The sequence below is a fragment of the Loa loa genome (assembly GCF_000183805.2).
Source record: "Loa loa unplaced genomic scaffold supercont3.484, whole genome shotgun sequence".
Lineage (NCBI taxonomy): Eukaryota > Metazoa > Nematoda > Chromadorea > Rhabditida > Onchocercidae > Loa > Loa loa.
The window spans coordinates 4,934-18,627 of NW_018108664.1; the positions used below are offsets into that span (position 1 = coordinate 4,934).

Genomic DNA, 13,694 nt, shown 5'->3' on the forward strand with positions numbered 1-13,694 from the left:
AATAGTATTGATTTCAGGCGGTTTTATTACACATCGCATCAATGAATGTGAAACACTGCGAACCCTTATGGAACATATCAAATTAAGTTGTTTATATATATATATATATATAGCTCTTTTCCTAAATCATTTTTAATTAGTTCTTAATTGATTAATTAGCTAATTAATTAAAAATTAATTGTAGCGAAGTATGTAGTTAACCAATTTGTTAAAGTTTTTAATTGCTGCAAACATGGAGAAGAAAGGAATTCGATCTGTTAATGGCTCATTAAATTTTAATTTGTAGTAAAAATTATTTGATTATGATGAAATTCTTATTGAAGTCTGAGACGAAAGTACTCTTGATAACGCGTATTTCTTTCCTTATCACATCCACGCATTCGTATTATCAATATATATCAGTTATATATCAGTTTGTACATTAATATATATCAATAATATATCAATATATATCAGTTTGCTGTTGCTGATATATATTCGAATAAATTGTGGAAATTTAATTCTTTTTTTTAATAATTAAACTAAATGCATCAATCAAAGTAAAACAATTTTAACATTTCTAAATTTTTTAGCAAATAAATAAGAAATAATTTTTATGGTACTTTTGAAAGATTTACGGTAAGATTTGTAATTTCCAATGAATTTTTTTACAATAAATTTTTAATTACATTTTTACCGTCAATTATATGCTAAAATTAACGTACAAAAGTAATTACAGCTTTGGTTTTAAGTTACACGTTAAAACTGACGTGTAAAAATAACGTGAAACGTGAAATGACGATGTTATTTTAGAAATTACGGAGATCTATTCATATATGAGGCTTGTGTTCGAGCACAACTTGAAACAAATGAAAAATGGAAACGAAAAATAAGTGTGCTACCGAAAGGTCAATCATGGGCACGTGATGGTTGGCTTACAAATTCGAAATGGTCCGAACAAGATTTCATTTTTCATGGATGGCAAAAAAGGTCAAATTATTGAACAGGCAACAATTATTTAAGTGATAGTTTTAAATCTCATCAATATATCAAAAATTAAATTGTTGTAATTAAAATTATAATTATTTACAATTTTTAATAGCAATTTTAATTACTAAAATCACAATATTAATTTCTTGTTTTACGGATAAAATTCTAACTAAGATAAGATTATATCACCAAAAAAATTCAAAGGGATTAAAATTACGATTAAAAAAATTACGATTATAGTTGATGACTATATCAAAATGATAAATTAAATTTATGGTGTAAAAAAAAGAAAAGTTGACCTTTCATTTAACAATAATTAATAGGTAAATTTAATTGTTATACTAAAACTATAATTATAATTGTACAATTGTAGATAAAATTATAATTGAAATTTATGATTGTTTAAGACGAAAAAATTATCATAAAAACTACAAAAGATTGAAATTATGTTTATAGTTGATTGTATTAGGACTAATAAATGAAATTTATAGCAATTAAAAAACGAAAAATTAATCTATTATTTGATAATAATAATGTATAATTAAGTAAATTAATGAATAAGTAAATAATGGAATAAGTAATTTCTTAATTGTTAATTTATGGAAGATAAAATTTGTAATAATTTATATTTGATAATTGTATTAAAACTGATAAATTAAATTTATGGCACTAAAAAGAAAAATAAAAAATAATTACTTATAGACGTTTAAATACGCAAGTATTTGCATCATGGAAATTACCATTTTTATCGACAAAATTTGACATGTCAATATGTGGTACTAATAATTATATCGAAAATTGGAAATACAATGAAAGCTTTATAAGTGATTCAAGTGAAATTCGTGCGCAATTGGATACAGTAATCATTTTAAAAAATGTTGAATATTTTGAGGATAAGCAAAAAGCGAAAAAAATATTGGCTAATTTGATGAAAAATAAACTCATTTGGAAACATAATTCATCAATGATGTTAATGATGCCAAAGAAAAGGAAAAATAAAAATTTTAATTGAAATTTTAATATAATTTGAAAATTAAAAATTATTGATAATAGAATAATTCAATCTAATTCAATTTGGCATATGTCAAAACAAAAATATCATGAATGCTCGATCAGTTTAGTTCATCTTTTTTTTTTATTAGTATATCAAAAAGGAATATCCGTGAAAAAGTCTACTATGGATGTTATCAATCATATGCATAATTACCCTGATAATATTATTTTTCGTTTTGATAATATCATTTTCTCAATTGTTATCATTAATAATTTATCAGTTATTTTCATCTCTCCATTTCAAGTTTTGATTACTTACGGTTGTTATCAGCTGTTAGCCTCTTTTGTTATCATTACAAATTCATCAATTACTATCATTTTATCAACCATTTTTCATCATTCTACTGTAATGACATACTTTATCATTGGTATCTGTTTTCTTGTGGTCAATTTTCCAATATTTCCTCGCTATCATTACAAGCTCATCAATTTGAATTTTATCTTGTTCTTATCACCATATGTTTAAACTATCAGTAATTTTAACCATTTTATCACTATTACAAATTCGATTTGTATCGTTTGTTTTCACTATAAGTTAACATTTACTACTATTTTAACAAAATAGAATTTCCTTATTTATGCTTTGATAATTATTGCTTAAAATTACATTGTTTCATTTCTGCTTATACTTGAAAAATTTCTCACTGATCTTTAATTAATTAATCCGTTTAATATTTATATATTTTTTTCCGAAATTTTTAAAATGTTGAAATTACGATAGAATAGTCAAATTTCAAACATATTAACCAGAAATGACTTATAATTGTTCGGAAGTTTAAAATTATTTGAAACTTTTTTTCTTCATTCCGTTGCCTTTTCATTCCTATAATTTATCAATGAAATCAAAAGATATGCTTCATTTTTTTTGTTTTTTTTTAAATTTAAAAATATATGTTTCAACATTTATCATTATCTCAATTATCATATACTTTTAAACAGTATGCTAATAATAGACTTACGATTTTATTTTCTCTTAAATGCAAATTCTTTTAAAATTTATTACCTAAAAAAATTTGTCTTCTCATACGAAACTTAGCAAACCATTTTTGCTAAACTTTTTTAATTTCAAAATTTAATTCTTTTTGGAAATTCCATTTTCGAACAACAACAAAAATCATTATCTATGAAAACAATAATGATAATGATAATAATAATAATAATGATAATCATAATCATACTAATTAAATAATAATCACGACAATAATAAATATATTTTGTCACTAAATACTTGTTGACAAATTATTTTATTTTATATGAATAATTGATTAAATTTCATGATAATAATAAATATACTTTGTCACTAAATGGAAATTAATATTTTGAAATCCAATTTGTTTGCCGAAAATAATACTTATTTGACAAATTATTTTATTTTATATGAATGATTGGTTAAATTTCATTTTTTTTTTTTTTGAAATGCAAATTCAATTGTTTGCCGCCAATAATACTTCTTGACAATTTGTTTTATTTAATTTAAATAATTGATTAAATTTTGTTTATTTTTTGAATGATTGATCAAATTAATTAAATTTTTCTTTAATTTTTGCAATTAAATAGATTTTAAAAAAAAACGGCAACATTATACAAATTATTTAAAATAATTTTTAGAAGTGAAAATATTTCAATTATTGTGTAATTGCTATTTGCAGTAATAATAATAATAGTTTCCACGGCAACCGCTAAGCACTCTTTTCTATCAGACTAAAATCGATTTCAAATTTTTACGAACATTCATAAAATTGCTATTACAATTATTTCTTATACAATAAACTTTTGCTGTGTAAATGATATCTCGGCCAACTACTGCTCGTCCAAAAACATCCGCTGGTACACGTGCTACTTCAGCTAGGCTTCGTAAACCATCATCATCAGCTATACATATTCCCCAAAATGGTAAGTATGTCACATCAATTTTAATCTTATCATTTTATCAGTTAAAATCATATCGGTTTTCTTTTTTTTTTTTTTTGATAATCTTACTGGTTAAAACTTTTAGCAATGACTTTTTTTTGTTTTTTGCTTAAATGTGCAGATATTGAAGAAATTAATTAATTGCACATTATTTCTTATAGATTTTCTGGAACGACCAATTAGCCGAGCCGCAATGGTACCGGAATCAACAACCGTATCAACGACTACAACACGAACGAGTAGAAACTTTTTCGTCCATTTCTTTTGTTTTTTATTTTTGTTTTTGAATTAAAAAAAGATATTAAAATTGAAATTTTAAAACTTTCATTACAAATGAAAATTCGTTACAATTTCTTGTTTGAAAATTAGAAGTTGCAAAAAAAATGCAAATTTTAGGTTTTTGAAAAAGAAAAAAAACAAAAACTGATCAAAAATATATTTTTAAGGACTATATTGCATTTTTTTTAAGTTATCAGAAATTTCCAACAATTTTTTCATATATATAATTTCATATTTAAATAATTCCTTTAGTTATTTTTCAAGAAAAACGAACATTAATGTTATGTCAATCGAATTGCGACAAATCCTTAATACTACTTCTGGTAAAAACCGGAATTCTGAATTCCTAGTGAAACCTAAATTCTAAATTTTCAACAATAAGACAATCTATGACACACATGACAATCAATATTAGTAACCTGATATGCATTAATTTTGCTAATCGGAAAATTGCGGGTGCGGGAGGAGGGAAAGAAAAGGAAGAAGAAAAAGAAAGAAGTCGATATTTTGATTTACTGACAAAGAGAATTACCCATAGCAAAATTACCCATTTTTGTTACGGGTAATAAATTACCCATAACAAAAAAGTTAACATCAAAAAAATTCTTTTTTCATTCATCAATTACAAAATAAAAAGTAAACGGGTACCAGAGTTATGATATATACGGTATAATTTATAATGAATTTCGGATTTCTTAATTTTCAAATTGAAATACTTCAAGTTTAATAAATCACTGCAAATTTTATTTAACTTGTACGAGTGATAATTTTGTGTACAAATGATTTTGATAAGGCTACCGATGATAAGAAAAAAGCTGCAAAAAAAAATGTTATATAATGATACAATGATAGGAAAAAAAATGATAAAAAAAAAATAATTGTTAATGATAATAAATTGATTGATAGTGTTAATCAAATAATGTTAATTGAAAATTATTGCAGTGAGTCGAATTGGATCTATTCCAACAACAAGATTGAATTCAGCTACGGTAAATCATCCTTTTTCTTTTTCTTGTTTTATTGAAATTTTTCAAAAGAATTTGCATAAGTATGAATTTTTTTAACTTTTAAATTTCATTTTATCGTGGAATTTCATGTTGCAGTATTTTAGCGTAGTGAAAAAGTTCGAAATCGAATAGGTACGACACAAGGTGCAAAATTAACAATTCAAACAGCACCACGTGGTACCGCGATGCGACCCGTAACACAACAAGGATTAACCGGTGTTCGGGCACCAACCAAAGTTGGAGGTTAAATTTCTTTTTTTTTTTAGAATTTTTCACTTGAAAGATGAAATGAATAAATTTGTAAAAAAATGCTAGCAAAAAAAAAAATAATAAAGAAAAAAGGAATAAGAAAAAGATCATTTTACGTTTTTTGTAGAAAAATATTTGTCGAATCTGAAGTAATTTTTAAAATTTCGAATTCAGATATTTCAAAGATAAATTTTAAGAATTTAAAAAATTCATTGTTTCATCAAATATAAGCTGGACGTTTCGTTGTCGATAAGAGTTATTACATGTCATTACTTCGAACCCAAATGAACAATTTGATGAGTGAAATTGAAAAATTACACAGTGATTTAAGCAAGGGTGAATGTGATCGTCAAAATTTATTGATTTATGAAAAAAAGTAAGTATTTATTATTTTAAAAAAAATGAAGTTCGAAAATAAATTATTAAATTTTAGTACTAATAATGTAATTATATTGTAATGTATTTGCCTGGATACTGTACCTGCTAGAAATACAGTACTAACCGTAATTTTCATTAGTATGTTATCATCTCTTTAAGTACGATGAAAAGTTCCAAGTTTAAAAATAATCAGTAATTTACTAATCAATATTATACAGATACATGTAAAGTAAAAACCGAAAATTTCGAAAATCAATCAATAATTAATTGTTTCTCAAATAATTGAATTGCGAAAAAAAAATTTGATTGAAAATGAAAGAGTTTAAGTTAGCTAATGAATCATCTTTAAGCTTTAATCAATATTGTTAGCAAAAAGCTGCAAACTTTCGAATAGCATTGTCTACTATCGGAAATGATACATTATATAACAGATTGTATATATATGGTAAATTATGGATACTGTACCTGCTAAAAATATAGTATCATTTATAATTTTGATTGATATGGTATCATTTTTAGGGCAGAAGAAGAAGCGAATATAATTCGAACATTGCAAGGACGCTTACTAGATTACAATAAGGTTAGAAGTAAATAGTTATTTATTAGTACTATATTGCAATTGTAAAAGAAAAATTGATAAGATTAATCGATAAATAGTAAAAGTCTGAAAATCGGTCTTTTTTTCTATATATATTTATATACAAATTAAATCTTTTTTTTTAATGCTAATAAAAAAATTTACAATCGATTTTCTGCGCTTTTGTGTTAAATTTGAATCGTTGAAAAAACACTGTCGAAAAGCAGACTGATAAGGAAATGTAAAGAATATTTAAAAGTAGATTATCGATTGTCTTTTTTTATCATTGTTAAACAATATTATCATTTTTAAACATTTATCATCCCTTTATCAGTTAATAATAATCACTCATTATTATTAAACAATATTATCACATTGTTTATCAGCATTTATGGGTATTTATTATTATTTTTATTCACAATTAAGCAATATTATCATTTGATAAAAATTCATCATTATTTTTTAATTATTATTAAACATTATTCGCATTAATAAACATTTACACTATTTGTAATTATTATGAAACAATTTTACTACTGATAAATTTTTATCACTATTTTTTAATCATTACTAAGCAATGTTGCAGTTAATTTTAATTAGTAACTGTCATTATTTACTGCTTATTATTATTAAACAATATTCTCGTTAGTAATCATTTATCATTATTTTATATTCATTATTAAACAATATTACCATTAATATATACATTTATCAATATTTTTTATCATTATTAAGCAATTTTGTTATTAATATACACTTTCCAGCATTTTTTTTATCATTATCAAACATTATTATCATTGATAAACAGCTACTATTGCTTAACACTTATTACCATTTTTTATCATTATTAAGCATTATTATCATTAATGAACATCTGTTATTGCTAAACACTTATCATTATTTTTTATCATTATTAAACATTATTATCACTGATAAACATCTGTTATTGTCAAACACCTACCATTATTTTTCATCATTGTTAAACATTATTATCATTGATAAACATCTGTTATTGTTGAACACTTATCATTATTTTTGTCATTATTAAATAAATTAATGTAAATTATACATGCCTTTTCTAAACAATTTCAGTGACATGGTGACGAAAAAAAAAAAGGCAGAATAGATCAATATAATTTTTTTTCGTTTATTTTCCTTTTTTTCCTTTCCCTTTTCTCATTCCTTTCTTTTTTTTCTTTTTTCTTGAAATTTTTAATTTCAATTTTATTTCAATTTTTTGCAGATAATGGATTTGATTAATACAAATTCGGAATTGGATGAAATTGAGAATGAATTAGCTAAATTACATGAACAACGTTGTGATGCAGAAAAGAGTTTAACTGAATTAGTTGAAGAACGACGTGCTAAAGAAGATGAAATACGTAAAATTGAAAATGAAATTGAAGAACAAAAAACACGAAATAATGCTAAATTTCATTCAGTGGTTGGTTTTAAAATATTTATAAAATTTAAACAAATTTTTTTGTTCATTTTTTTATTTTTAAATATTAACTTTTTTATAAATTTATTTAAAATTAATCAATTTCAAATTAGCATTTTTGAATAGATTTCAAATTTTTCCATAAACTTTATTTTATTACTGTTTCAAATTCATTTGTTCAACATTTCAAAGCTAATTTTATCAACATTTTCAAATTTATTTTATCATCATTTATAGAATCCAGCAATTTATGATGAATATGAAGAGTTGAAGAAACAAAATGATGAATTATTGGCGGAATATCAGATGAAACAGGATGAGTTAAATGAATTGAATCAAACAAAGGAACAATTTGATGAACATTTAGCAAAATTTCCTCTTAAACACCAAGCTAGTAAATTTTAATTAGTAATTAATAAATATGCAAATATATGTGCATATATATATATATATTGAAATGTGATTATTTCATCAAACAAGAATCTTTTATTTTTTTAACAATTAATTTCTGAAATTTGTTTATAAGTATCAAAGAACAAAAAAAAAGAAAAAAAACTCAATAATATTCGAATTTATCAAATAAATTATTGAATTTTTAAAAAAAAATTTTAACTAAATTTTTTTTTAAATTATATTTTAACTTTGTATTTTATCAAATATATCTATATGTTATAAACACACATTAATTATTAATTATTAATTATTTATAGCTCTACTTTACGAACGTTTAATGGAACTTGAAGGAAAAAAATTGTCAATTGTTAATGAAATTAACGCGGAAGGTACACCAGATGAACAACGTGAACGTTTGCTACAAACAGTTATTCGTACAACTGATGAAATTAATGTTATACAAAAACAGTTAAGTATTACTTATTAGATAAGTATATATTTTAAAAAAAAAATCTATTTTCATATTTGAAAATATCTAAAACTATATAGATATCAAAAATATAATAATACCTAAAAATATTTAAATATTTAAAATATAAAAATACCTATACCTATTTTTTGAAAATACTCATTTTAATACTTAGAAATGCTTAAAAATATTTCGACACTTAAAATGCAATAATACTTAAAGAATATTTTAATGCTAACATGTAAAAATACCTTAAAATACCAATTTTATTTGGTTATATTTGTTTCGAACATTAAATTTTACTAACTATTAAATCACACTTAATGTATGTTTCAAAGTTTCCAAAAAAAAAAAACAAAAAAAACGAGAAATTAGTTATTTATAGTTTAATGCATTTCGGTAATTAAATTGGGTAAAGTAATTATTGCGTCATTCTAATTTACAGATTAGATGAAATTAATGAGCAAATTGAGCAATTAACACAAGAATTACGAGAATTTGATATTGAAATGGAAAATGTCGTTGGTAAATTGTTAATTATCATAAGATAACTTCTATTCCAATCATTCAGTTATCAACAAATGATTTATTCAAATAACTTAGTCTAAAACTAATAATGATAAGTTATCATTTATCATTGTCATTTCTATCGCATTCATTTTGTGCTATCATATTTAATGATTTTAGTTTGAGACATTATACATTGAACAATTCCAATCATATGCATAAATCAAATTATCATGATATAGCAATTATCAGTTATTATGATAATTTATGCCTGTTAGCTAAGAAGTTTAATTTATCAGGAAACTTTTTAAGACAAATGTTGAAAATATTGAAATGCGCTATTTTTGTTTAGGTGAAAAGAACGAGAAATACCGGGAGCTTAAATTGAAAGAAATACAATTAGATGAATTTTTAAATTCATACGATAATTTGAGAGCAGAAGAAGAGTTACGAATTGATGAAATATCTGCTGAAGTAGTTCGTTTATTAGAATTAATTTCAATAAATATGACAAATTTATGTCTTACTTCGCAGAATGCTAACCAGGATCTTATTGAATTCAAGATGAATGAAAATATTTCGATATCAGCGATGAAAGAATGTAAGCAAAATGTTTTTTTTTTTTAATTGAATTATTATAAATTCTCCCAGGAAAATTTTAAAATTCGAAAAACACAAAATTTAAAAACACCAAAAAAATCCCATACAAAAAAAGTTCAATCAATAGGAAAAAAAAAACTTCGAAAATTTTTATCATCTTTCTTTCTTTCATTCGTTTTTCAAAATCTAAAATTGTAATCCTTTCATTAATTCATTTGCAAAATTTAAAATTTATAATAATGTTAAATACAATTGGATAGATATGGCTTGATAATTATTGTAAAATTAATTAATAATATTTGTAGTGTATGTTTGTTTACAAGAAGAATTATATGAAATGGATAAATCAAAAGAAAATCTTCAAATGGATAATAAACAGATCAGTGAACGAATTAAAGAAATGAATGAAAAAATTGAAGAGTTTGAAAATATCGATGAATTAAAAATTCATAAAGAACAAAAACAACGGGTATAATTAATGAATTTATTAAGAAGCACATTGATAATGATGTGATTATTAAACAATTTTATTTTATTTTTTTTTTTAGGAATTACAAAATCGTCGTAAAATTTTGGCAGAAGAATTGCCAAAAACGAATAATTCATATCAAAAATTGATGGATGAATTGGAGCAAACAAAATTTGAACTTGAAAAGAATGATGAATATATCAAAGTAAGAAAATATTGGTGAATATTTTTGAAAATATAAAATTCACATTGTGAAATTAGTTTTGCAGATATTTTATAAAATTTTAATTTTTATTTTTATTAATTATGGTAATGATTCTTTGACAGTAATTTTTCATATATAAAAATAACAGATAGAGTCACAAAATACCACCCTAAAAATTAAGTTAATTGATCATAAAATTGAGTTAATCGACCACAAAATTAAGTTAGTCGATTACAAAATTAAGTTAATCGATCATGATTATATTTAATTATATTTAAGATTTATCAGATAAATAATCATTTTGCACCATTTTTTTTTCAATGATCAATCACATTTTGTAAATTTTCATAAATTAATTTGAAAAAAAAAACATTTTAGCTAAAAAATGCTGAAAAAAAATGGCAATGTGTGGAAAAAAATTTGGATATTTTACGTGAAGAAGTAGCACAACGAGAAGTGGAAACAAATTATGAATTTTTTAAAAAAGAGGTAAGAAATATTGCAAAACTATGCCGTTCACGTGTTTCACGTAAGTGAGTTACGTTAAATATATATATATGAATAGGTATCTCATCTTCTAGAAAATCCTTAGGATTTGTAGTCTTTAGAATTTTCTTTAAATTCATCTGGAAAATGCAACCATCGTCATCTCGTAGATGTATATCATTTGTATTTATATAAATGTAGATATATTTATATATGAATATGCTAATTAAAGCTAACAATAATAATAATAATAATTATTATTATTAGAGAAGAGAGAAAAAGAAAGGTTGATATGTAAGTTCAAATAATATCACATTTATTCTGATTACTTTATCATCCTTTCAACAAATTTAACAATTTAAAAATCATCCTAAGTATTTGATTATAAGTATCGCATTACTCTTATCACTAATTAATTACCGTTTACCGCATAATTTTGCGAAAATCGATGGAAATCTCGAAGATGACGGCAGTATTTTCTAGATAAACTTGAAAAAAAAACCCTAAAGATGACGGTCACATTTTCCAGGTAAATTTGGGGGAACAAAAAAATTCCAAAATAACGGTTGCAATTTGCCAAATAAATTTAAAGAGCATTCGAAAGATGACAGCGGCATTTTTCAGATAAATTTTAAAAAGATTCCAAAGATGACAGTCGCATTTGTTAGATAAATTGAAAACTTTAAAAACAATTATATGTATTTCTTTTAGCAATGAAAGACAAATTTCTAATTATTTAAAATTTCATTTAAAAAATTTTTTCGTTACACTATTGCCACTATTTCGATAGTTAATTTTCTTCATGAATATTATTTGGCAAAAAATAAAAATGTAAAGCATAGGATCATTTGATGTTTTTTTATATTTTTTTTGCAAATTATTTCAACAAAAAATTGCAAATCATTTTGTGAATTATCTAAAAATTTTTAAAATTTTTAATTCCAATCGAATTTTCGAATGATTTCTAAATTAAATTAAATCCTTACGATAGAATTTAGAGCTTTAAGTTAACGGTAATTCATTTAAAATTGATCCAAAAAATGAAAATAGAAGAAATTCAAAAATTGTAAATTATCGAATATATCAAAATTACACAAATATTTCGCATTAGCATTTTTTCTTATTCATTAATATAATTACAGGAACTAAAATTGAAAATTGATAATTTGATAAGAAATATTAATTCCAAATACACTGATATGTAATTGTATTTTCAGGCATTAAGATTGAAAGAAGCATATAATGCAGTATTGATCGCATCAATGAAACTTTGTTGACAACAATATCAATTTTAAATTCTGTTATCGATAATATCATTTAATTATGGTACCAACATTTCAATATCATTTTTCAGTGTATGATTATATTAATATCACTGATATCCGAACAATTATACGTTGAGGAATGATATCAAAATGAATCCGTCTAATAATTATTTCAATTTCTTGCTAAATGTAAAATATACGGAAATTTTTACTATTCTTATCATTTGTCATTTGTTTTTTTCTTTTTTTTTTAATTTACATATATTCACAATTTCTGTATTTATATTTAAAAAAAAATAAATATTGTAAGCATAAAGAGTGTTAGATGAAATAAATTTGAACTGGTCAATTTTCAACTGGTCAGTTCCTCATTGAACTGACCAGTTTAAAAAAGCAGCGTCAATTGGTTCTCTCCTCGAATTGAATTTGAAAAAAAAGAAAAAAAAAGAAAACGAAAACAAAGAGAAGTACGAGCCATTGAGTGCAGTATCGATTGGACGCAAAATTTATGATTATTACACTCACCTTATTTGGTCATTTGAATTTTCACAAAAGTTAGCTAGGGATTGAATTTTCACAAAAGTTACCTAAGGATATTTGCATAATTTGGTGACAATCGTTTTCAATTAAATTATTTTGCGTGGAATTTTGAAATTTTGAATACCGAAATTTGTCAAGTTTTATGGACAATTTTGAAGATTTCTCAAATGGACGAATTAAAAGTTGACAATTCTTGCAACAAATAGGAAAGAAAAACTTCGATCGGTTTTTTTTTTTTATTACATTTACTTTCAACCTTTATGCTTTGACTTTCTGACAGAGCTACTAATTCTGGTGAATTTGTTTTAAAACATTAATAAAAATAATGAAAATAATTTCGTCATTAATTTAAAAATTAATATAAAGCCAATTACATAGTTAGGATTATTATTATGGTGCTACAGTAGCTAAGCAAATAAATTGTTCATGATGATATTCGTGTAGTCACACGTGTACCTATCACATTGATTCAAATTCCGTCACTTTTGTTACATTTAAATTCCTGATGAATAGTTGGAAAAAAAATTGTAGGTGTTGGTTTTTGTTGAAATTTTGCCACCACGACAATAAAAACAAAAATGATAGTAATAAAAATAATAATAATAATGACAACAATAATGAAAATAATAATAACGATGACAATGATAATAATGACAATAATAATAATAATAATGCTAATAGAAATAATAATAATAATTTTGTAATAACAACAATAATAATAATAATAATAATAATAATAATAATAATAATAATAATAATAATAATAATAATAATAATAATAATAATAATAATAATAATAATAATAATAATAATAATAATAATAATAATAATAATAATAATAATAATAATAATAATAATAATAATAATAATAATAATAATAATAATAATAATAATAA

The 13,694-nt window shown here is 22.9% G+C and overlaps 2 protein-coding genes across 2 annotated transcripts; both read left to right on the forward strand.

The window, feature by feature from the left end:
• Positions 1-595: 595 nt before the first annotated feature.
• On the forward strand, positions 596-1,981 carry LOAG_07922 (hypothetical protein; the record flags this gene model as incomplete). The annotated part of the gene is made up of 3 exons (XM_020447570.1): positions 596-618; positions 793-969; positions 1,672-1,981. The coding sequence occupies 3 exons, from the start codon at positions 596-598 to the stop codon at positions 1,979-1,981; spliced, it is 510 nt and encodes a 169-aa protein (XP_020302212.1).
• A 1,727-nt stretch (positions 1,982-3,708) lies between these two features.
• On the forward strand, positions 3,709-12,485 carry LOAG_07923 (hypothetical protein). Its single transcript, XM_020447571.1, has 15 exons — positions 3,709-3,915; positions 4,095-4,172; positions 5,155-5,201; positions 5,324-5,462; positions 5,700-5,844; positions 6,366-6,426; positions 7,667-7,867; positions 8,102-8,258; positions 8,575-8,725; positions 9,172-9,251; positions 9,586-9,834; positions 10,139-10,302; positions 10,382-10,507; positions 10,886-10,996; positions 12,211-12,485. The coding sequence occupies exons 1-15, from the start codon at positions 3,807-3,809 to the stop codon at positions 12,268-12,270; spliced, it is 1,878 nt and encodes a 625-aa protein (XP_020302213.1). The 5' UTR covers positions 3,709-3,806; the 3' UTR covers positions 12,271-12,485.
• Positions 12,486-13,694: the final 1,209 nt, after the last annotated feature.

What these genes read in the sequence shown, in the direction of transcription:
- LOAG_07923 (XM_020447571.1), top strand. Translation starts at nt 3,807, where the DNA reads ATGATATCTCGGCCAACTACTGCTCGTCCAAAAACATCCGCTGGTACA. An exon ending in GCTTACTAGATTACAATAAG is followed by an intron (nt 6,427 to 7,666) that starts GTTAGAAGTAAA and finishes AATTTTTTGCAG; the next exon opens with ATAATGGATTTGATTAATAC. An exon ending in ATTAATGTTATACAAAAACA is followed by an intron (nt 8,726 to 9,171) that starts GTTAAGTATTAC and finishes TCTAATTTACAG; the next exon opens with ATTAGATGAAATTAATGAGC.